This window comes from Dromiciops gliroides, chromosome 2, assembly GCF_019393635.1.
Source record: "Dromiciops gliroides isolate mDroGli1 chromosome 2, mDroGli1.pri, whole genome shotgun sequence".
NCBI classification, from domain to species: Eukaryota; Metazoa; Chordata; class Mammalia; order Microbiotheria; family Microbiotheriidae; genus Dromiciops; species Dromiciops gliroides.
Window position 1 is genome coordinate 184,124,347 of NC_057862.1, and position 25,898 is coordinate 184,150,244.

At 39.7% G+C, this 25,898-nt stretch overlaps 1 protein-coding gene across 1 annotated transcript in view; it reads right to left on the bottom strand.

Annotated features, from left to right (window-relative positions):
- Window positions 1-14,659, bottom strand: part of AQR (aquarius intron-binding spliceosomal factor) — a 106,286-nt gene extending 91,627 nt beyond the window's left edge. Inside the window, exons 1-3 of the mRNA XM_043986744.1 lie at window positions 14,444-14,659; window positions 8,362-8,418; window positions 6,871-6,911 (exon numbers count right to left, since the gene is read on the bottom strand). Of these exons, the coding sequence (XP_043842679.1) occupies window positions 6,871-6,911; window positions 8,362-8,418; window positions 14,444-14,518 (173 nt within the window). The 5' untranslated portion in view covers window positions 14,519-14,659. The remainder of the gene's footprint in view (window positions 1-6,870; window positions 6,912-8,361; window positions 8,419-14,443) is intronic.
- Window positions 14,660-25,898: the final 11,239 nt, after the last annotated feature.

Sequence of the window (25,898 nt, forward strand, 5' to 3'; positions counted from 1 at the left end):
TCCAACAAAATGTAGGATGGTCCCATGGTTACTGAATAAGTTTTGCCTGCTGGTACTGGTACACAGTAGTGGAGCAGGGTGAGGGAGAAGGAGAAAGAGAAAGAGCAGTGTACAAGTTTGGGGAAGGTAGAAGACGTCCAAAAAGGGTAATGCTGCCCCCTCTGGTAACCTTGTCTCTTTCCTTCTCTCTCTCTACATACATCCATATATATAGTGTAACGATTAGAATGATGTCACCTGCTGGAGACTTACTGTAGAAGAGTTCCACCCATGAAGTGAAGGTCTTTGAGGGCAAGACCAGGAGTCTTTTCTTTGGCGTCAGGAAGTGACATTGGCTAGTGGGAGGAAGAAGGAAGAGACTGGTGCTCTGTCTTTTCTGAGGACGCTGGTGGAGAAGGGAGCTAGAAATGCGCTCTCCCTTTAATAGATAGGAATCAAGGCCTTTTCTTCTCTCTTTACCAAATTCTTATTCTCCTTAATAAATGCTTAAAAGTCTAACTCTTGCTAAAGCTTATTATTTATTGGCGACCACTCATTAGATATTTTAGACAGTTTAGCTAGAATTTTAGCCCTTAACAATAGTATATACATATGTGTATATACACTAATTATGGAGCACAAAAGGATTGATTTTATTCATATATGTATTATTTTTATGTGATTATACAAATAATCATATGTAATAACACTGAATTATATTATCATATCTATTATAGAATTACATGTGTGATTATGTATTATATATTATTATATATGTAAATATATATGAAACACTACACATAAAAATATATAAAATTCAATATCTTTGTACTCCATAATTCCTCTTACAAAGGTAAAGTTTCTGCTAAGTCAATAACTGAACTAAGTGATATTTTGTGTTTAAAAAGATAATAAAATCAGAGTTTTGATTGATATAAATGTCTGTAGTGCACCCAAAAAATCTTTTCATCAAATTTCCCATTTGGGTATGCAAGGGCAGTGAGCTGGGGAAAAAATGCTTAAAACCCCCAAACAGCCCCTTAAAATAACCTATTCTCAAAACATAATATTGAATCTATGAACTTAGAAAGATTCTCTCCTCTCAATTCACTAAGTCACCACTCTGGCTCAGGCCCTCATAGCCTCACATGTGGACTATTACAAGAGCCAGCTGGTTAATTCCCTCACCTTAAGTCTCTCCCCACTCCAGTCCATTCTCCACTTAGCAGTCAAAGTGACCACGTCACCTCCTATATCAATAAACTCCAGTGCCTCCTTATTACCTACAGGATCACATAAAATCGTCTGCCTAGCATTCAGTCTTTCACAACCTGGTTCCTTCCTATCTTTCCAGTTTTCTCATACTTTACTGCCCTCTGCATACTCTACAATCCAGAATCACTTGGACTTCTTCCTGTTCCTTAAACATAACACTATCAGTTCCCAACTCCATTCATCTCTTCACTCACTATCCCCCATTCCTAGACTGTTCTCCTTCCTCACTTCCTTCAAGACTTAGCTCAAATCCCATCTTCTGCAAGAGACCTTTCCCAGTCCCATCCACCCACTGCTAGTGCTTTCCCTCTGAGATTACTTCCTGTCTCTACTGCCTATATCTTGCATGCACACAGCTGTTTACACGTTGTCTTCCCCCATTAAAAAGTAAAGTTCTTGAGGGAAACTGTGTTTTTGCCCTTCTTTGTATACCCAGAGCTTAGCATTGTGCCTGGCACATAGAAAACACTGAAGAGCTACTTGCTGACTTGACTTTTGATAAAGATTCACAGGTCACCAAAAATGTCATAAAACATACGTTGGCCATCACATATAGTAAGATCCCTTCCAGATCAAAAGTTCTATAACTTATATGAAAAATTGTTCTAGAGCATTACTGATCAGAGAAATGCAAATTAAAACAATCTGAGGTATCACCTCACAACTATCAGAGTGCCAAATATAACAAAAATGGAAAATATTGGATGTTGGAGGGGATGTGGGAAAGCTGGGATGCTAATCCACGGTTGGTGGAGTTGTGAGCTGATCCAACCATTTTGGAGAGCAATTTGGAACTATGCCCAAAGGGCTATAAAGCTGTGCATACCCTTTGATCCAGCAATACCACTCACTGCTAGGCTTATATCCCAAAGACATCTCCAAAAAGAGAAAAAGACCTATTTGTACAAAAATATTTCTAGCAGCTCTTTTTGTGGTGGCTAAGAACTGGAAATCAAAGGAATGCCCATCAATTGGGAAATGGCTAAACAAACTGTGGTATATGATAGTGATGGAATATGATTGTGCTATAAGCAATAACAAGCAGGATGACTTCAGAAAGGCCTGGAAAGGCATGTTTGAAATGATGTATTGGGAAATGAGCAGAACCAAGAGACAGCAATATTGTTTGATGAAGAACTGTGAATGACTTGACTATTCTCAACAATACAACGATCTAAGACAATCCCAAAGGACTATTGATGAAACATACTATCCCCCTCCAAAGAAAGAACTGATATTGATGGAACACAGACTGAAGCATGCTATTTCTCTCTTTCATTTTTTTTTCTGATAATCAAGTTTTCTTGGACAAAATGACAAATATGGTCATGTTTTACATAATCATACATGTATAACCCATATCTGATTCTTTGCTGCCTCAGGAATGGGGGAGGGGAGGAAGACAAAGAGGGATAAAAATTGGAATCCCAAACTATAAATAAAAATGTTTATTATAAAAAAATTATATAACTTTCCCTCTCAAGGGTATAAGGAAAATAATTGGTAAGAAAGCAAAGAAACTTTTTAAAAAAAGATTCTACATAAGTAAAAAAAAAATCATGATTTGGAATTTCTTTTTTTTAAAAAAGAAGATAATTACAAACACTTTTACAGCCTGACAAACAGTCATTTTTAGTTATCATTTAAACCAAAATAATAATGAAAAGGACTGTTTACTACCAATGTACTTGTAAGGATATGGAAGAGGCTAAAAAAAAACCAATACCTGTTATAGATTGGTAAACAGTCCTATTTCAAAGCTATTCTGTCCCAGGAAACCATTATGGTCAAAAGTAATGATACTCTCCCCTATTACTTTCAGTTAGATACCAATACAAAGTATTAACCACAGCACATTTTAAGTATGTTACAGGAACTTTGACTTCAAGTATTAAAACATTTAATGCTTCTAGTTAAATATTAAGAGTACTTTATGGCAATAAATTTTGTATTATGACAGACTAGAAACAAGTTAATAAATCTTACATCAGACTATTCCCACACTACCCATGACCCCCAAATCATCATTGTTCAGGAAAATGGCTGCTTTAGGCACTAGACTCAAAAATGGCCATTTAAATTTTTAAATACACTTTGTAGCTAGAATGTGGTGGAATGCTTCTTACCTTTTGAACTTTCAGACTTTGGGGCAGAATGCAATCAGTTCAGTTTTTCTTTAAGTGCTTGAAAATGTGTAAAGGGTGAGGAAATAGCTGTTAAGATTGCCATTATAAATCTTCATGAGCCTGGCAAATGACAGTCATTCCCTTCAGCTGTTACAAATAACACAGCCAAGTCTTCACTGCTTAAAAACCACCAGTGGCTTTTAGTCATTTTGCTATTTGCACACCAACAAAAGGAATCTTAGAGCCAAAATTGTATATGTGCCAAAAAAAAAATCACAGAAATTTGTGTTTTCTCTTAATTCAAAGTATTTTCCAAGAGATGGCCAAAAACAAGTAGTTAAAATACAATAAATGCTACAGAAAGATTGGTTGAAAGAACAGGGGATGTTGGCAGAAAAGTCTCAGAGAGCAGGGGTTTCAACCTGAGGTCCATAAAACTGACACTACACACACACTCACTTTCAACTTTCAATATAATTGGTTTTCTTTATAATCCTACGTATCTTGTGCATTTAAAAAAATTGTTCTGAAAAGGGTCTATAGGCTTCATCAGACTGCCCAAAGGGTCCATGCTCCTTAATTTAGAGAGGCACCTTTAAATATAACTTATGTGGAAGAGCTTGGCCTTGTTTTGCTCAATGTCAAAAGGCAGAAGGAGAACCAGTAGATAGAAGCAACTGAAAAGCAGATGTGGGGCTTAAAAGCAAGAAGAAACTTACAAGAAATTAAAAATGTCCCAAAGTAGAATGGGCTACCTTGATTCTAGAATGACAGGAGCATAGTTTTAGATCTGAAAGGAACCTCAGAAGTCATCCAGTTCAACCATGTCCTTTTCCAGATGAAGATTCAATATATAAATAAAGTTAGGGTTCAAAGTAACTTTGAGAGATGACACATGTTTGGTAAGTGAGAAGCATAACTAACTCATTCATCCTGAAGATACTTAAAAGTGAAGTATCAAAGGAATGGCATATTAGTCCCAAGTAAATCAATGGAACAAGTAGTCGATTTAAATAAAAGCCTCAATACCACATTCTAAGAATTTAGTAAGCATAAGCAACAGGTCCTAATATTAAATATTTACTTAAATTACTTAAAACAATTTTTTTCAACCTACCAGTTGTAGGTGCATGATTTTATCTTTTATTAAAACTGAAATTACATTGCTTATCCAAAAATGCCCAATTTACATCTTGGCATTTAAAACAGTCTACTCCTTTCCCAATATTTTTCCAAATATACTTTCTAAGAATAAAACACAAAAAAATAAACTAAAATACACTGGACTTTAAACATTATCTATTATTCTTCATCTACTTGCTTTCCCTGTGCTAACTGTTAGGCAGAACTCTTCTCTGTGACTATAAATCTCACTTAGAAAGGTCAGTAATGTCTAAAGGCTTAATAGAATCAGCACAAAATCATCCACAGACAGGGGTATCTGAAAAACCATAACATACAACTATAGAGAATCCCTCTTCAAACTGGTTTCTGTACTGCACAATTTCTAAGACTACAGGAAGATCCACAGTCGTTTCTGTGTTGCATCTATCAAGAAATTCTGTATCATTTTAGCATATGTATAAGAGATAGACACCTTGCTGAGTGAGAACCCATAAGGTTACATTTGGTTCCACTTAATCAAACACTTTTTTATATAATCAACAAACAATAAGCACAATGTAATCTCATATTATCTGCACTTTTCAGTCAATTGTAAGACTATAAAGATGTGGTCTGGGTGAAAATATTAGTAGTGAAAGCCTTCTTGTTCCCTTGTCTTATTTCCATCAAGGATATCCAAAATATACAGGCAGGTTGTTTGCATAAAAATTGTATAGAAATAAAAAAGTAAGCATTAGCGTTGACAGCTATTGATGCCCTCTTAACTGCCTTTTTTCAATAATACCATTATTTTTTCCAAGAGTTGGTACCCTTTCAGCTATCTTGAGAATTGATACTTCTATGCCCTCAAAACTGCATTATATGCAGCACAGCCCTCCTCCCTGTGAATAGTTGGTCTGGTCTAGATGCTCTTCCTTCCTTCATTTTGTGTGTGTGTGTGTGTGTGTGTGCGCGTGCATAAATAAATTATTTTTAACAGTCAGTATGATGTACTGGAAAGAGAGCTGGCCTTTGGAACCAGGAAAATTGTGGTTCAAACCCTGCACAAGTCACTTAACTTCTTAGTACCCCATAGCAATTATCCAAGTTCATATATTGCAAAAGCTGAACGGATCATGCTTAAGGCGTGTGTGTGTGTGTGTGTGTGTGTGTGTGTGTGTGTGTGTATGCAAGCTTTTGATCTCTTTCATTGTTTGATACTGTACCATGCTTTCAAATTCATTTTTCATTATTTTACCTCCTATCAACTTTTACATTGAAGTCACTGATTATTAAAGTACATATTTATTTAATCTGGAGGGTCTTTATTGAGTCCTTTATAGGATTTCTCTATCCCCTTATCACCTGCTACAGATGTAGATACAAAAACTGCAATTATCTCACAATGGTCTTTTTGATTAGGTTCAATATAATGCAAAAAGAAATGATGAAGTACCACATAAAAATAGTGTTTCCTGTTGCCTCTAAACCCAAAAGGAGAAATATGTAAAAGAAATAATCCAAGATATGTATGATTGGAAAAGGAAGTGGGCTGGTCACAGCAAGACCAAAGGTAACAAGATAAATAGCTCAAGTACTGTGACAGTACCTAAATAATGTGAAAAGACCCAGAAGAAAGCCATCCACCCCTACTCCAAATTCATAGAATACTGTAAAGGATCTGGACAAAAGTCACAAAGGGTCTCAGTCAACCAATCAATAAACATTTATTTCTAAACTTTAAAATGTAGGACTAGAGGGGCAACTAGGTGGCCCAGTGGATAAAGCACCGGCCCTGGATTCAGGAGGACCTGAGTTCAAATCCGGCCTTAGACATTTAACACTTACTAGCTGTGTGACCCTGGGCAAGTCACTTAACCCTCACTGCCCCACCAAAAAAAGAAAAAAACAAAATGTAGGACTAGAAGATCTTTTTTTTTTTTTGCAGGCAATGGGGGTTAAGTGACTTGCCCAGGGTCACACAGCTAGTAAGTGTCAAGTGTCTGAGGCCAGATTTGAACTCAGGTACTCCTGAATCCAGGGCCGGTGCTTTATCTACTGCGCCACCTAGCCGCCCCCGGACTAGAAGATCTTTAAACACCCTCCCTTCCCAACTCATGAGTCTATGAACTCTGAAAAATAGTTCCACCCACTAAGTGAACTTTCTCCCATCTTCCAGGAAAAAAAAAACGGAAACAAATACAAATGAAACTTCCTCCAAACTAAACCAGAAACTGAGTGACAAAAAGATAAAGTATGGCTCTTAGGAGTCTTTAGGCTGTTCAAGTCACTCTTCCAGTCCAATTATTTCCAAAATACATATCGTGTTAGGAAGATGAAAAATAAAATCAGTTAGTTTTAAACTTGAAAACAAAACGTTGCCTACCTGGACCTGACGATCTCTTTTTCATATATGGCTTCAATGACCTATGACCAAAGATATAAAAATGTGATGTTGAGTAAAGGCTATTTAGACAGATTCTACTCATTTTTCTGATAGTAATTCAATCTATTTACTTAGTGGTTTTCAACTCTTGAGATTACACAAGAAAATCTGTTTTATAAACAATGTATTATTATTTTAACCAACATTTCATAATACATGGTAAGTGAAAGAACAAGTCAATATAAAACTGCAGGGCAAAAAAACTACTCTTAGTCTAAATACAGGTTTTGTCCTTCTAAAATGAAATCTCATACACAAACTCTTTGAAAATGTATAGGTATATACATAAAAACATAAGTAGTAAAAATATATAGGTAGCTAAGAATAGTTATAGGTTGTACCAAAGTTTTGTACAATTCAAACTGAGGGGAAAAGTTCAGCCTATATTTGGACAAATAGGATAAAAAACATTTATGGTAGAGTAAAAAAATCAAATCAAAATATGTGGCATGTTTTGGAAAAAAAAAGGTGACAAGACTCGTTAAAATATTTAATACTAAAATTTTTATGTAGTTTTCCAAATCTAAAATTCATAAACAATATTTCAGAATTCAGACCCAAGAGTGTAATGCCTAACAAAAGCAATTCACTAAGGAGATAGAAAACAACATATTCACATTAGTTCATTTGGAAAACATGCTATCCGGTTATCCATTAGAATAATTAAAATGCATACAGCAGTCTTTAAGTTATCAGCAAAAGTCCTATATTCTCAGTATACTATTAGATATTTTGGTTTCTGAGGGAAGTTTGTCAATTCTGCAAGTCTCACTCAATCGGGATAGAACTTGGGGAATTTGTTGTTGATGCTATGCACCAAATTTCAGCCAAAATAATAATAGCATATATCAACTAGGGGAATATTATATGTCTTCTGCCTTTCCAAAACTACTGGTAAAATGGTGCTGATGTTAATCAAAGTAATTTGATTTGAACTGGGAGTTCAATCTTACCCAGTCCCCAGATTTAATGATGCTATCTGGGTATTTCTGTAATAGAAGGAAAATAATCACTATGGTTGTATGTACAACCTAAATCACATCAAGGTAACCAACACCTATCCTATTTAAGTACTATTTTAAAATAGAATTCCAATATTTTTCAAATCATCTTTAGGAATTCATCCTTTCGCCTATCTCTCAAACTGAACTGAATTTAGGTTAATCTCATTCAGTGGCAGTGAAGATTTCTAGCATTGTTACATACCCCTCTCTATTTTAACTCTCCGTCCCTTCAAAGAAACTGGTCTTCCTCAGGTCCTCTAGATTAAGGAATTCCTATTCCTTTAGTTTTTCCTCAGTGGTTTAAAAGTTCAAGTTAGTTAAACATAAACATATATCTAAAGTTAGCTAACACTTGTTATTTACAAAAACAGGAGCTCAAAGTTTTACATTATCTAGAAAAACTGTGACAAAAATCAAAAATGCTTACCTTTAAATCAAAGGGGGATTTATTCTTGACATGTGGAGCCCAGTACTTACATGCTAACTGGAAATGTAAAGCAAAAACAAATACTTTTATTATATTTTACAGTCATAGAATTTTTTTAACTGGGTCTAAAACCAAATCCATTATCTTTTTTCCAAAACCTTCTCCTCCTGTTCAAATCACTATTTTTGCTAAGGGTAGAACAATGCAACAAGTCACCATGCTCCAAACTAATCATATATGACTCCTCCCCATCTTCCTCACATCATATGGTTGCCATGGCCAACGTGGGAATGTTTTAACTACGCATATATGTTATAAGGATTTTTTTTTTTCTCTTCCAATGGAAGGGTGGAGAGAGGTAGTTGGGGGAAAATGTGTTTTTTTAATTGAAAAAAATAATTAAAAAAAAATATCTTGCATCCATCATTATTTTTCCATTCCGTAGTAAACAATTAGTCTCTGAACCTTTCCTTTCTCTCCCTGCCCCTCTCTTCTATCTATTCTACATACCAATGCCTTCCTCTCCTCTCTATCAGAAACAGAAACCCTTCTGATCCTGACCTCCAAAAACTACGACCCCTGCCACCATAGGAGAGTTAATATACTCAGCTTAGACAGACCAGCCTAAAGCTAAACTATCCTGATTGGTGAATGAATATGTAAAACAATCACTAATCTACTATATCCAGGCAGGACCACGCTTCATACTCCATCAGGGCCAACTCAAAATGGGCACCCTATCATCTGCCTTACTCCTACTCTGAACCAGGAATAAATTAATGCTACCATTGCTGATGGAAAGGATATGACAATTGACTGCTCCACTCAAAATTCCCTCTAACTCCCTAAACCAAAACCATCTTTCATTGCACTCACTTCTTCCCTATATGCACAATGGTGTCACAGCCCATGCTGGGCTCAGAAAAACCTGAGCTCAAATCTGACCTCAGACACTGACTCCCTGTGTGACCCTAAGCAAGTCACTTAACCTCTGTTTGCCTCAGTTCCCTCAACTGCAAAATGGGGACTTCACAGGGTGGCTGTGAGGATCAAATGAAATATCTGTGAAGCATTTAGTAGAGTGCCTGGCACAGAAGAGGAACAATATAAAAGTTTATTCCCTCTTCTCCCCCCCCCCAATATATCTTCTCATTAGAATGTAAACTTGAGAAGAGAATGGCACTTTTATAAATGTATCCTCAGACCCTAGCACATAGTTAAGTACAATAATAATAATAACAATAATAAGTGCTTGTTCATTCATTCATTGGCAAAATGCCTCATATTTTTCTGAAAGGCTCTACCTTATACAAGTTTTGCCCAGGTCAAACATTCCTGATAGGGCTCTCCTAAGAGACCCATTAATATCTATCAAAAACTTTAAATACCTTAAAGCAAAGATCCAAAAGCGCGGAATCAAACAACCAAGCATTTACTGAGGTCTATTATGTGCCAGGCATCGGGGATACAAAGACAAAAATGAACTAATCTCTGCCCTCAAGAAGCTTACATTCTATCAAGAGAGCCATATGTATACATTAGTAAATAAAAATATATATATAAAATAAATAAAAGGTAATTTGGGGAAGGATAGAAGGGCAAATTAGCAAGGAAAAATTTCACATAGAAGCTGGAATTTGTGCCAAGTTTTGAAGGCGGGGTAATGTATAAAAAAGGGTAAAAAGGAAGCTTGACACCAACCAGGTTGTGAAAAGTCTTAAAAGCTAAAGGGCAGAGTTTACATTAGATTCAAAAGGCAATAGGAAGCCACTGGAGCTAAATGAGTAGTCTCTACTCGTTGTAACAAAATAACAAAGTGAAACATGCCCTTTTGCAAACTGTACAACAAATGGAAAAGAATCAAGATATCAACATACTTCCCAACCATCAAAACCTCAGAAAATGTAATGCAAAGATTGATAAACAGGAATAAGAGGTCATTTCCTCCAAAGGACATATAAAATAACAGATGAATAACGCATCAAAAATAGACCTGCACTATCTGTTCACAAATGTGGTACTATATACATCAATGTCTAAATACACAGACGAGATCTAAGCCTTAAGGAACTGAAAAGGCACAGATTAGCAGATCAAAGTACCTAGGCTTCACGCTTACTAGGAAAAACTAGGTGTAGAATGTGGTCCTTATGTTGTATCAATAAATAAAAATGGAAACAAGAAAAAGGAAGTGTACCATTATTTTCATGTGAAGGAGGACAAAGCAGCTTGTTCTCAGCAACTCTCAAAGGCAAAAAGGCCTGTTCACACACTTGGTTCAGGGCATACCTATTACCTAAGTACCTTGAACTAAAACCTCTCATGGTCCCAAGGTAAAGGTCCTATACAATGTAACTCAAACCTACCTTTCCAGCATCATTCATACTGTTCACCTTAATATATTCTGCCCTCCAGCCAAACGAGATCATTCAATTTCCTGAATACATACTGAGTTTTTTCATAACTGTGCCACTGGATCATACCATTACCTATACTTGGAATGCCGTTTCACCTATTCTTATCTGTTGAAATCCTATACAGATATCCCTTCCACATCACAACTTTCCCCATCATGATTTAAATATGTCATGGGTCAGCATAAGAAATTAAATGGGAATTTGGGGGGAGTTTTGCAGAAGGCACAGACAACACACAAAGGCCAGCATATGACAGAGAAAAAGTTTAGAAACTAAGAAATACATAAAATTTATATGCTGTTATGTATAATTTTATCAGTACCTAAAAACACCTCATAAAAGAAAAAGGAAACATTCAGATTTCTCTGGTACAAAGGGAGGGCCAAAAAATTTTACATAGATTCTCTAGATGGTGGGCGCACCCTGCCCCTAACCCCCACAATGTAGGGATAACTGTACATCCTTTAGCTAAAGTCCTATTCATTTCCAGGAAACCTCCCCCTGCCTCTGCAGCCCAAATCAATGTCCCTACAAACAGTACATACCATACCATATTTGCAAAGCTCTTAGCATAGTGCCTTAGTACATTGCACATAGTAGGTACTTAGTAAATGCTTGTTCTCCCTCTTATAATAAATCATATTCTAGCAGGAAGTCCAGGCTACAGAAGGGTATGGTCTGAATATGGCCTGAACCACCACAGCCAGAGCCAGCTCCAAGCAGGTCTGCCTTTCCCCCATCCTCCAGACACACCCAGATCTCATCTTCAATTTAACTGCCAATGCCCCTTCCCATTTTTCCTCCTTGCCAGATGCTGATCCTCTATTCCAATCACTATCAAAGGGAATCCAAAATCCCCAATTCCTTCCAACCCTTGGATTCAGTCTCATCATGACAATTACCAATTGTGGAACTGTCCAGGCTCCTCCTCACCCTGCAGGGAAGACATCTCAATGTATACTGAACACATCTGGGCCTTCCCATGCACACTGCAACTGACCCTCCTCTATGTACTATCTCCCAATTAGACAGTGAACTACTTGAGAATAAGACTGTCTTCTTTTTCTCTTTGTATCCCAGTGCTTAGTACAATGCTTGTCAAATATCAAGTATTTAGTCAATGATTTTTAATTCACTTATTCATTCCATGTGTATATACAAATATGAGAACCTGTGATGAAGAACTCTTGGTATAAGAACTTGCTCCACCATCAACTTAGGGATTTTTTTTTTTAGCACACAGCTGCCAAGTCATTTGCCCAGAGCCACAAAACCAATAAAATGTCTTCAAGACTCAGAATACAACACTGAGCAGCACTGTCTCTTTCACATGTAAAAATCCCAACTTGGATACTTACTATGGAGCCATAAGCAAATCATTTAACCTATCTGAGTTTCAATATCTTCATTTGAAAACATTTATAATGATGCCTGTAATGCCTAGCTTGAGTTGTTACAAATATCAAATAATATAAAGTGCTTTGTAAACTTTAAAACTCCATTAAAAACCAAGTGGTAGGGGCAGCTAGGTGGAGCAGGGGATAGAGCACCAGCCCTGGAGTCAGAAGTACCTGAGTTCAAATCCGGCCTCAGACACTTAGCACTTACTAGCTGTGTGACCAAGGGCAAGTCACTTAACCCCAACAGCCTCACTTAAAAAACAACAACAAAAAAAGTGGTAAAAACCAATTGTGTATAAATATCTTATTACCTTCTCCCTGATGAGATTATAAATTCTTCAAGAGTGGGAATAGTACCTTATACACCTTTTGAAACCCCTTAGAGGGCCCTTAGGATATGACAGTCCATGAATATGGACTATTACTGATTTGAATAATATACCTTGTATATAATTTAAAACTTTTCAAAACACTATAATGAAAACTAATTTCATTTGCTCTTCACAAAAACCCTGTGAACTGAGGTCAGACAGAAGAAAGTAAGGAAGAGTTAAGTAATCTACCCAAGGTCCAGATCTCCCAATTCTTGGTCCACCACACAGCCTCACTTTGTTAATGTTCTCTACTTCCTGTGTAAAGCTAGTAGCAACATAACAAACAAGTTTGTGTACAAGAATAGGCAATATTCCACACCCATAGTCCTCATCCGTCCCCCCCCCCCATATCTAGAAAGAAGGGAGGGAAATACATTTTATCAACTCCTTTGTGGGCTTCTGTTTCCTCATCTGTAAAATAAAGAGACTGGACTCTACTACCAATAACTAAGGGGGTTCAGAAGAAGTATAAAGTACTATCCCTACTCTTTTTTTTTTTTGGTGAGGCAATTGGGGTTAAGTGACTTGCCCAGGGTCACACAGCTAGTAAGTGGTAAGTGTCTGAGGCTGGATTTGAACTCAGGTCCTCCTGAATCCAGGCCCGGTGCTTTATCCACAGCTCCATCTAGCTGCCCCTATCCCTACTCTTAAAGAATTTATAATCTAGGGGGCAGCTAGGTGGGGCAGTGGATAGAGCACCAGCCCTGGAGTCAGGAGGACCTGAGTTCAAATCCGGCCTCAGACATTACTAACTGTGTGACCCTGGGCAAGTCACTTAACCCCCATTGCCCTGCAAAAAAAAAAGAAACAAACAAAAAGAATTTATAATGCTTTCAGGAAGACAATATTTAAACATATACAGAGTTGATTTTACATGGGGTTTTTAAGTTTACAAAAGCCCTTTCTAGCTCCAAACTTTTCCTACCTTAAGTTATTTTATCCATCTAAAAGATTTTTTACAAAGTGGTGATGGGTTTGCACAAATCCATACATACACTTGTCACACAATACACACTTAATAAATGCTTTTTAATAAGTTAATTCTCTCTTAGATCTCTTTATTGACAGAGAAGGATCTTAAGTATTTTTCAAAGTCCCAGTGTCCATGAAGGGACAGTAACAAGGACTAAAACTGAGTGCCTGGCATACAGCAAGTGCTTAATAAATACTTGCTGAATGGTGAATTATTAAACCACAATAAATTAAATGGTTTAATAAATGCTTTCAATTGCCTGCACTTAGGTCTGTTAATTCAACATCTATTCAGCCACATGCATTCATCTTTGCCTCACATCACATATATGATCGGTTTCCAAGTCCCAAAGATCCAACCTCCAAATTCTCTTCCGTCCATAATTATATTTCCTTTCCTTAATCCTGGCCAACACTTGCTTCTTGTTGGATTACTTCCATAACAGCCTCTTTACCTCTTCCACTCTCTCCATCCCCCTTCTATCAGTCACAGTGCAAGGAGCGAGAAACACAAAGATTCCGTTCCTGTCTTCAAGAAGTTTCCCATTTAAGTAAACTCTACACTTCCCCTCTACGGTTCAACTACAAGCTGCTCAACTTTCATTCTGCCTCACTTTCCCTGTCTCTATATTTATAATAATAAATTAATAGTAATAAAGTGTCTTCCATCCAGTTCCTAGATGACAAGAAAGCTGGGCAGTGACACAACCTGAATTTGTTCCAAAAGAATACAAAGGATAAGTCCACCCCCAAGTTTGCCCCCTCCCCCAGGACTTGTACCGCCCATCTGCCCCACTCCCCACTCCCCACTCCCGCCATTCTCCAGGCCTAGGGGTCCTCGACCCTCACCGCTCCCCGCTCCCTCCGCATCCTCCCCAGGCTCCTAAACCCTCATCGCTCCCGGCCCCGCCGCACTCACCTGGGTCACGAACTCGGCGTTGATCTGGGACACCGTGGGGGCCAGGATCTTTTTGGGCGGCGCCGGGGTTGCCATGGCTGGTCGGCCGTAGGTCCAACCCTGGATACAGCCGGAGGTAAGAGCAGGGCCCCGGAGATCCCCACGCTCTCTCCTCACACACCGCCAAAGGATTGTCTGCCGGTAGTCTGGCACTTCCGGGATCCAGTCCAGAGCGTAAGTCGTCACCTTCCGGAAGAGACAAGAGAGCCTTGGAGTATAAGTTTCCCGTGGAGGAACAGAACGACCGGAAGTGAGCAAGGAAATACTCTGGGCTAGAGAGGCAAGGAATGGAGGAGAGGCCGCCTTCCTTTCTGCCCCCTAATGGGAAGCAGAGAGAAAGCACGGAGGACAGAGGCTGATTTTTACGTTCGCTGCTGGCAGATGGAGGACTATTTTGAGAAGGGCAGATAAGGCAGGAAGATACTTATAGGCTGTGAAAAAAAGGAGAGCAAGTTCGCCAGCCGTCCTCCCCATCTCAGTTGCTCCATCTGTTGCAATGGATGACTTACCTTCCCCAAGACCCTAGGAGAGCACTGGAGTCATCAGGAAGGCTGAGTCATGTTCTAGATAGGGATGCAGAGATGCCATATGATGGATTTGCAGACTTTTTACAGTATTTGAATAAAGCATTTAAACTAATTGGAAAAGTCCTAAATACAAAGTCACTCCCTATGGCAGCTAAGCTCTTTGTCACAGGACCTAAGTCTTAGCTTGTGGACTTGATCTGAGTTCAAATCCTGACTGCCGCTTTCTACCTATGTAACCATTGATAAGTCACCTAACCTTTTTAGGTCTAGATTTTATCAACTGTAAAATTAAGATGAATGAAATGACCTCTAAAGGTCCCTTCTAGCACTAAATCCATGATCCCATAACTACTGGACTAGGATGGCTCAGGTTCAAACTTCTGCTTTGACAGCTTACTTTGGAAAAATCACTAGACCTCTTCTCAGCCTCAATTTTTCCATCTTTAAATGGTGGGGAATAGATTAAATTACCTCTAAGGTCCCTTTCAAAGCTAAACCTATAATAAAATATGTAATATAAATCTATAATCCTATGAACTCCTGTCCATTTTTAAATTTCCCTTCTCCTTGGCCAGATATATAGAGAAAAATGGAGGAAAAAATTTAAGCGTGTTGAAAAAGGTTTGAGGAAGGTTTTTTTCTTTTTTCTTTTAAGAAATAAGGATATGGAAACTGTGATGAAATAATGGGACTTAGCAGATACTCAAAGACCCACCTGGAGATTAATCTAGACTGATTGAATCAAGTGAGAGTGATTGACTGCTGATTAGTTAACTGGATTGTAATCACACCTGACTATCCCTTAAGAAGGCATTGTTCTCAGAAGCTAGACTGTGAACTCAACTTGAGAACGCCTTCAAAACCAATGGATTTGGAGGACAGCAACCAATCACCTTGAAGCAGTGTGTAAGGACTGCCTCTGTTCCAGACCTATAAAAAGCTTCCACAATCAGTTTGCTGGGGAGTTCCTGATTAAAGCAGGCTCCTGGAGGAGGACTTGAGGAAAAACCCAACCAGGCTGGAACTCTATGCTAGATGGGCTTTTTTTCTTAACTTTCTGAATCCATGGGAATATCTGTATGCTTTAATAAATGTTTAATGCCCAAGGACTGGCGCTAAAGCTTCTAATTTAAGGCGACCACAATTTAGATTTTAAACATCACAAAATTATGTGCGTATAGGACAGGGTGGTTCATTGGGTGTTTGTTGGGTGTTTGTTTGGGGGGGGTTGTTGTTGGCTTTTTTTGAGGGGTGAGGGGGTGTTATGTGTGTGATTTGGCAGTTGGATGGTCCCAGGCTCCAAAGTGGGAGATGAGGACAGTGTGATGTTTAAAATCTAAATGTGTGGTCGCCTTAAATTAGAAGCTTTAGCACCAGTCTTTGGGCATTAAACATTTATTAAAGTATACTAGGTATTAGTAAAAAGGAAAATGTAGAGTTCAGAAAGTTAAGAAAAGGCCTATCTAGCCTAGAGTTCCAGCCTGGTCTGATTCTTCCTCAAGTCCTCTTACCATGAGCCTGCTTCAACAACAAACTTCCCAGCAAACTGAGTGTGGAAGCTTTTTATAGGTCCAGAGCAAAGGCAGTCCTTACACACTGCTTCAAGCTGATTGGTTAGCATTATCCAAATCCATTGGTTCACTGGATTTGAAGGTGGTCTCAAGCTGAGTTCAAAGTCCTCAGCTTCTGAAAACAATACCTTCTTAAGGGCTGGCCAGGTGTGGTTACAATCTAATTAACTTTAAATAGGCTGGCAAAGTCAATCACTCTCACTTAATTCAATCAGTTTAGATTAATCTCCAGGTGGGCCTTTGAGTGTCTTCAAAATCCCATTATTTTCTCAAAACAGGAACTTGATCTGGCAGTCTTAAAGGTAAGTAGAGAAAAAGTATAGGGAACTGGGAGTACCACCCATGTGTCTTTAAGAATGAGCTAAATGCAGATTTATGGACAGGGAAGAATTTAGGACCAAAGAAGATATAGAAAGCATTACAAAATGTAAAATAGATAATTTTGATTCTATAAAATGTAAAAGCTTTTGCACAAATAAAACCAATGTAACCAAAATTATAAGGAAAGCAGAAAACTGGGAAATAATTTTTGTAACAAGTATCTGACAGAGTTCTCATTTCTCAAATATATAGAGAAAACTGAGTCAAATTTATCAAATTGATAATGGCCAAGTGATAAATGGTCAAAGGCTAAACAGGCAGTTTTCAAACAAAGAAATCAAAGCTATATATAGTCATAGAAAAAATGCTCTAAATTACTACTGATCAGAGAAATGCAAGTTAAAATAACTCTAGGGTACCACCTCATACCCATCAGAGTGACGAGTATGATTAAAAAAAAGGAAAATGTTGGATGTTGGAGGGGATGTGGGAAAAATGGGAAACTAATCCACTGTTGATGGAGTTGTGAACTAATCCAAGCATTCTCTTTTTTTTAGTGAGGCAATTGGGGTTAAGTGACTTGCCCAGGGTCACACAGCTAGTAAGTGTTAAGTGTCTGAGGTCAGATTTGAACTCAGGTACTTCTGACTCCAGGGCCGGTGCTCTATCCACTGCCCAATCTAGCTGCCCCAGAATCCAAGTATTCTTGAGGGCAATTTGGAACTATGCCCAAAGAGCTATAAAACTGTGCATACCCTTTGATCTAGCAATACCACTACTAGGTTTATATCCTAAAGACATCCAAAAAAAGAAAAGAGGACCTATTTGTACAAAACTATTTATAGCAGCTCTTTTTTGTGGTGGCTAAAAACTGGAAATCAAAGGAATGCCCATCAACTGGGGAATGGCTAAACAAGCTATGGTATATGATGGAAATGGACTATTATTGTGCTATATGAAATGACAAGCAGGATGATTTCAGAAAGGACTGGAAAGACTTACATGAACTAATGCATAGTGAAGTGAGCAGAACCAGGAGAACATTGTACACAATAACAGCAATATTGTTCAACGAAGAATTGTGAATGACTTAGCTCTTCTCAGCAATACAATGATCTAAGACAATCCCAAAAGGCTAGTGATGAAGCATACCATCTACTTTCAGAGAAAGAACTGATATCAATTGAACAGAGACTGAAGCATGCTATTTTTCATATTCTTTCATTTTTTTTCTTTTATTCAAGTCTTCTTATACAAAATGACTAATATGGAAATGTTCCACATAATTACATGTATAAAGTATATCTGATTGCTTACTGACTCAGTGAGGGGTGAGAGGAGGGAGGGATAGAATTTAGAAATCAAAACTTTAAATAAAAATATTTTTTTAAAAAGAGTAAGGTAAGTGATAACAATGAGTTCTCAATCTTGAAACTCTGCCTGAAATTTTTGAGATTTTTAAAAGTTGCCATTAATAGTTATAAAATCCAGATCTGATTTGGTTGAAATATGTCATGAAATTAAATCAGAATGTGGTCTTAAGGGTACTTCCTTATTAGGATTGTCAAACTGAAAAGAAGGAGGAGGAGGAGGAGGAGGAGGAGAAGAAGAAGAAGGAGAAGAAGAAGGAGGAGGAGGAGGAGGAGGAGGAGGAGGAGAAGGAGAAGAAGAAGAAGAAGGAGAAGAAGGAGGAGGAGGAGGAGGAGGAGGAGGAGGAGGAGGAGAAGAAGAAGAAGAAGGAGAAGAAGAAGAAGAAGAAGAAGAAGAAGAAGAAGAAGAAGAAGAAGAAGAAGAAGAAGAAGAAGAATGCCAAAACAACAAAAAGTAGGATCTTTTAACTGAGGGAAGGGAATTGCAATTCAGGGCCAGCACTCAGCACCAGGGTGAAAGAGCGCCCAATACTGGCACAGGGGAAAGGGTTTAAATTACATCAGGGAGGGGAGTTTCAGGGAAGGTACACCCTTAAGAAGTTATTACATAAATTGTTTTTTATAACAACCAAAAGTCCTTGGGAGGGGAGGGGCTTGGGAGTGGTAACAGCTAGTCAGAATGGAGGCCCCCTTTTTTTTTTCCTCTTTTCTTTTCTGAACTGCTTTTCATAGTCCTTTTTTGGGGTGGGGAGTGAGGCAATTGGGGCTAAGTGACTTGCCTAGGGTCACACAGCTAGTAAGTGTCAAGTGTCTGATGCTGGATTTGAACTCAGGTCTTCCTGAATCCAGGGCCAGTACTCTATCCACTGTGCCAACTAGCTACCCCTCATAGTCCTTTTTAAACTGGTTTCCATTGCCCTGAGGCAATTCATAGCCCTGGGTTCAGTCAAGGTCAGCTGAATTCAACATTCCCCACCCCCACCCCCTTAGTCCAGACAACTCTGTGCTGAACAAGGGAGGCATTGAGGAGTTCAATGCACTGCTGGACCATGATAATGTTAGTCACCTTAGTCCCATGTTTCAATGAACAAGCAACAATTCCAAACTGTATACAAGCCCACACCAGTTTGAGAAAGTTGAAGGAATACAGAACCATCAGTGCAGATGGCAAGTCCAAGTACTCATCTACTTAGTTGAAAGACTACTGACCACCTGCCATGATTATTGAAGTTTTTCCATACAAGGAAAAGAGAGACATGGAAAAATGCTCCCCTAACCAGATGTCAATTGCAGGCAAGAATCATATAGGTAACCAATTCTATTGACAGAATGCCACAGTTAGGCTTAGAATCAGCCAGGTGGGAAAACTATCTGCTTGGAAGGAAATGTTAGGAGAGTCCTACCTCAGTCCATGCTACAAGCCACTATCCCAGTGTTCCCTGAGACAGAATTCCAAACACATTTCACATGGAGCTGCTGGCATTATGGATCCTCTGCTCAATAGTATTTCTTGATGATCAAACCTGGAATCAGACTCAGAATAATATTAAGTGCAGTCCCATAGGACTTAATCTCCAAAAGCAAACTCAAAGAGGATACTTGAGTGATATTGAATGGAACAGGGGAAGAGTAACAGTATAATAAAAAACAAGAGTGAAATTATAAAACCTTGAAGGGACTTCACTTTGGCTGAGGTACCAAGGATGGGCACAGAGCCAGCATGAATTAAACCCTGCAGAGGACACAACCTGTTGGAGGCCAGTGGCAAAGGGATGGCTTAAGTGGCCAAAGACAGAAAGGGAACAAAAGAGTAGCTAGGGTCAGAAGCCCAAACCAGTGAGCAAGATGGACAAGGTAAATGAAAATTAGAGTCAAGTAATAAAGGATCCTCCGCCCATATCTGGAGTCTTGGGGGAGTGGTCTCCTACTGCTATTATCTGCTTCTTTTTCCAGGTCAGATGGAGCTTGAGAACACCAGCAGTGGGTTGAACTGTCCACTTGCGGGTTGGGGCCTTCTTTACATGAGACAGATGTATCCCAATAGCAACTTCATAACTTCATTTAGCTTTACAGTGGGGAGGGATTGGTTAAGAGAACTTGGTAGGGTCCTTTCCACCTGGGATGTAGGTGTCTCTTCCAATAGACCCAGTCTCCAGGTTCCAGCTTCAAGACAGACTGGTCCAAGGTTGGTTGCCTAGAAAATGACAATAAACAAGATAGTTAAGGTCTCAAAGATTTTGAGTGAACTCCCTACAGTAGAACAGAAGGGAAACTTTGGTGGTAAGGAAGTCACCATGGGGCAAAAGAAGGGGTCTCAGGAGCCCAATCCTCAAAGGGTGAAAGGGAAAACTTTCCAAAAGGGTTTCTAAGGTTCAGAAGGACTACAGGAAGAACTCTGGGCCCAGGAAGATTCATATCATTTATATATTTGACAAGCTGGACCTTAACAATCCTACTGATACACTCCATGAGACAGACCCAAGTATTATGTGTGGTAAGTATAGTGTAGGGGCTGAAGTACGGCCAAGCAGCCAGCAGCTGGGAAACAACTGAACTGGTGAGGTGGGTTCCTCTGTTACTATGGATTTCTTTGGGAATTCCCTAGGAAGGGATAATCCCTTCTAGCAAACACTTGGCTACTGAAGTTGCAGCGGCTTGCTTGTAAGGAAAAGCCTTCACCACTGGGAAAACATACAGACCATAACCACTACAAACTTATATCCAAATGTGGGTGGAAGCTGAATAAAATCAATCTGCCAGACTTGGCAGCAGGCCTGAGGGAGAGGAAATTTCCCAGGGGGAGGCTTCAGGGACTTACTGACATTATGCTTGGGGCAGACTTCATATTGCAATCATGCATGACTACTCTCATCTTCCCCCACCAAGACTGGCAGGCCAAACTAAGCAGTTTATCAGGGCCCCAGTGACTCAAGGAGTGCGAGTATTCTACCATAGGATGACACATGGTTAGGGAGGACTAGCTAACTATTTGGAACATGTCAGAGCCCAGAGTTTTTGTTCCTTGTGCACCCTTCTTGTTCAAGTCTGTTCTGGATGGTCTGGGATATGGTCTCTTGGGCTGCAGTAATTTCTGCCATAGTGTCAATCCAGGGGCAGACCCCACAGATGTGGAAGAAAGCAGGCCTATAAGGATTGGGGTTTGCAGGGCAGCCTGCTTGGCACACAAGTCAGCAAGAACATTACCCTAGACATAGGGAGAGTCCTTGGAGATTGTTCTGGGACCTTAATAATGACAGCTGCTGCTGGAAACAAGAAGGGGTCAAACAATCTCTGGACTTGCACCCCATTCTTTTTTTTTTTTTGCAGGCAATGGGGGTTAAGTGACTTGCCCGGGGTCACATAGCTAGTAAGTGTCAAGTGTCTGAGGTTGGATTTGAACTCAGGTCCTCCTGAATCCAGGGCCGGTGCTTTAACCACTGCACCATCTAGCTGCCCCTTGTACCCCATTCTTAATAGGGGTGCCAGAGGAAGTCAAGAATCCTCAATACCTCCACAACATCACAAAGTCATGTGCCACCACAAAGGCATACCTGCCTTCCATGTAAATGTTCACCCATTTTCCTTTGGCTAATTCACAGGTTCAGGTCAGTGTTCCAAGTTCACCCTGCTGGGCTGAAGAGGCCAAGAGGAGGGGGTCCAGCCTCAACAACTTCTCCAGTGGTGGTGATGGTGTACCCAGCCATCAGGTTGCCAGAATCATTTGGGAGGCAGGAATCAGGAACAGGAGTTAATGTACCAGGAATAATTGGGGTTTTCTAGCTCAGTTTCTTAGAGGTCCTCCCATGGGTTAAAACAGAGTAAAATGTTTTGGTTTTGTTTTTGTATTTCTGCTGGGCAATGAGGGTTAAGTGACTTGCCCAGGGTCACACAGCTAGTAAGTGTCAAGTGTCTGAGGCTGGATTTGAACTCAGGTACTCTTGAATCCAGGGCCGGTGCTTTATCCACTGCGCCACCTAGCTGCCCCCAGAGTAAAATGTTTTAATACAATTATGATCCTCTGTGTCAGGAAGAAAGGTCACTGGGTTAAGACTCTTACACTGGGAGATGGTGACATTTGTTTTGGAGAGAAGAGAGATCTCTAGCCCTGCAAGGTGACTGACTGGTGGAGAAATGCTAGCTGTGAAGAGTTTAGAAGAGTCTCAATTGCATGAATAACATGCAAGGTTAAAGGGGTGTCTAGAGTCACTTCTTCCACTAAGACCAAAAGTCTTAGTGGAAGGCCCCTGGCCACTGGGTCAAGGACCTTATTATATTGCCTGAGTGGTTGAAAATTGTCCCTATATTCCTGATACAAAACACCAAGACTATTCCCAGCTTTTTCCATTAGGAAAATATGAAAGGGGAGGGAGCAGTTAGGGTGATCAATGGAGTGGGAGAGGGACATGAGAGGGCTGCTTTGAGATTGACAAATGCAGCCTTGGAGACTTTGTCCCAAAGGAGCAGTTCAAGAGCAGAATACTTAAAGAGGTCATAAAGGGGGCAAGCTAACAGGGAAAAAGAGGGACCATAACCTATAGTAGCAAGCAAATCCCAGAGCCTGCAAAGTTGTCATTTGGTTGAAGGATGAGGAAAATTTGACACTGCACTCAACTAGGCTGTGCTAAGGTAGAAACCTTCAGCTGAAAACAAATGTCCTAAAAACCTAACCTGGGAGTTAGTGAACTTTAACAGCTTTTCTTTAGATGCCTTAGGGTCTTTGTGGGCCAAGGCGGTAAGGAGGAAAATGGAGTCTGGGAAGACTCAAGATCTGGGGAACACAGGAGTAAATCACCTACATACTGGAGGAGGGTGAACCCTGAAGGAAACTCAAGGTCATCAAGGTCTGATTTCAAGACCTGTGAGAAATAGATGGGGCTCTTAATGTTACGTTGTGGTAGGACTGTCCAGGTATATTGCTAGCCCTCCCAGGTGAAGGTAAAAAAAGAGACTGGATATTAGAGTCAAGGAGAACACTGGAAAAGGCACTACACAAATAAATGGTGGTGAAAATGGTGTAGTCATAGGGATAAGATTCAGGAGGGTGGGGGTTAGGGAGCATTGGTGTTCTAGAGATCACACAGGTGTTGACAGCCTGTAGAGGTCTTGGACAAGGCACCAGCTGTGGCTTCCAGGCTTATGGATAGGAAAGATGGAGTGTTACAGGGGATAGTTCAGGGGACCAAGAGGCCAGAGGATAAGTAGTCATTGATGAGGGTCCTGATTCCCTCAACTGCCTTTCTGGATGGGAGATACTGTGGGACAAGAAGGAGATATTTAGAAGGATTCAACTGAATCTGGATTGGGAGTGAGCTAAGGACCCTTCCGATATTGGAAGTTCTAGCCAGCCAGAGAGAGGGTGGAAACTTCAAGGGGTAAAAGAGCAAAGATAGGGGTAAAGAGAGTGTGAGGGAAAGGGGGATGGCAACTGTGAGATTTAAAATTGGATATTAGATCATAAATCTCCCCTCTTTAACCTTTCCCTTAATTTATCTCCCAGACTAGTAAATGGAAGAAGCTTCTGGTTTTCTAGTTAGAGCTTTTATTGTATGGTAGTTACCAGGTGATGTTGATTAGAGGGATAGGAAAGTAGAAATACAAAACAAATAGTCTTAAATCTAAGCTTAGTCTATATTCCGTATAAAACTCATCAAAACCCAAGGCCACCTTTGGGGAGAGAGAGAGAGACCATGTTAAGTGCGTGCTGCTGCTAACCGCGAGCTGGGCCAAGTCGAACTCCAGTCAGCGTCTGTCTGTGCAGCTCAGTTAGGAGACCAGCAGAGCAGAAAAAGGGCTCCCACTTCCATTCTCTCCTTGCCTTTTAAGCTCGCGCCCTGGAAGTGGAGTGCTAGCAGGCAATCTGGCATGCGTAGCAGGTGGACTGGCGTGTGCAGCTCATGCCATTGGTCTCCTCCCCAAAAGGGTGGTCCTTAAAAAAAACTGGCATCTCTCCATTATCGCTAACCGACTGTTAAAACTTTTTACCACATTCCCCCCTTTTGTTCCTCAAGAAACAAAATGTTTCCTTGACGGAACAGTAAAAAGAATATAATAACTATTGCTAACTAATAATATGTGAACAACAATATAGAAAAGGAAGAGAGGAAAGTTTTGTTCAGAGGGGCGATTTTTTTTGTCCTCATGAACCGACGCTTTGACATTACTCTTGCAAAGGGAGAGCCTCTGCATAGAGTACATGTTACAGATGGCATATAATAACAGAAAGGAGATAGTAAAAACTAATAAAGCAAAACAGTTCATATAAAGTCTCTGAGTTCTCTTGTCTTCTTGAAGTGGTAAGGTGTCATCAGGAGGAAACTGGATTCTGGTCTGGAAAACTGGATTCTGGACTCTGGTCTGGAAAAACTGGATTCTGGACTCTGGTCTAGAAAGCTGGATTCTCTTCTTTGACTGTTTGAATTGCTGCATTTTTACTAAACCTTAGCATAGCATTGTCAATGATCGAATTAATAAATTCCATTACATTCCCTCCTAGTACAGAAGTATGCCAATCTGGTTCAATTGAGGCTTATTTTTGAGGAAGTCATCCAGGGAAAGGGTGCTTTCAATGAACCAAGAAAGATCAGAATCAATTCTGCCAGCACCTCCCCTCTGACACAAAACACAAAAGAAAAACCAACCCAAGTAAGCAATTGTTCCAGGAAACAGTGGTGGTGATAGGATGAGTTAGGGAAAAGTCACGTATTTATGTAAAGAAAAGGAAAAGACACTATTCATCTAACCTCCCACATTCTAATAGCACTTGGCATGTTTTTTTCACAGTGTACAAAAGTCCCCCAAATAGACATAAACCAGACTTGGTTTGAAGCTTGACTGAAAATGGCTTCCATGGTCCAGCCTCTACACCTCATGGGAAAATTCATATCATTCCCAGGGCCTACCTATTTGTAAACCCCCATCCTTCTTCCTAAGATTTTAAAAATTGGAGACCACATATTATCTATTCATGGCAAGATGTCCCTAACTTCTACCATCAAGGGCTTTATGACATGTTCAAATAAATTCTATTTACGGCAGAGAGGACTTTACACATGAGCTATTGTCACAAGGAATGATAAAGTGTTGTCAAAAATTATGTGTGGTCCCACATAGTTGAACAGTTTCGTCTAACTAGGGAAAATTGCTATTTTTTTGGTGAAGCAATTGGGGTTAAGTGACTTGCCCAGGGCCTCTCTCTTTTCTCACTTCTATGTCAGCTACAATTCCTACTCAATCCATGCACCTTTGGGGGAAAGATTGCTTTAAAAAACTCATTTGAGGATTCCATGGTTAAATTATGTAATTTCAACAAGTTAACCCAAAAAATAAATTGTCCTTTAGAGGAAATGTCCTTTATCCCATTTACACAAGCAGACCTATTAAAGGAAACAACCTAAGCAAACAGACAATCCTTTCAATATAAATGAGTAAGACATTACAGGTTACAGGAATTTACAGAGGCCTGGATTAAAGCCTGGTGCACCCCAGTGAGGGGATATGGCAAAAGGAGAGAGGAAAGTAAGACAAGGCTGAGTTAGACTAACTACGCCCTCCTAGCTCAGCACCACAAAGACCTGTAGGGAGGAGAGAGCTAAATGTCATTTTGGGGAGAGAATGAAATTGTGGCCCT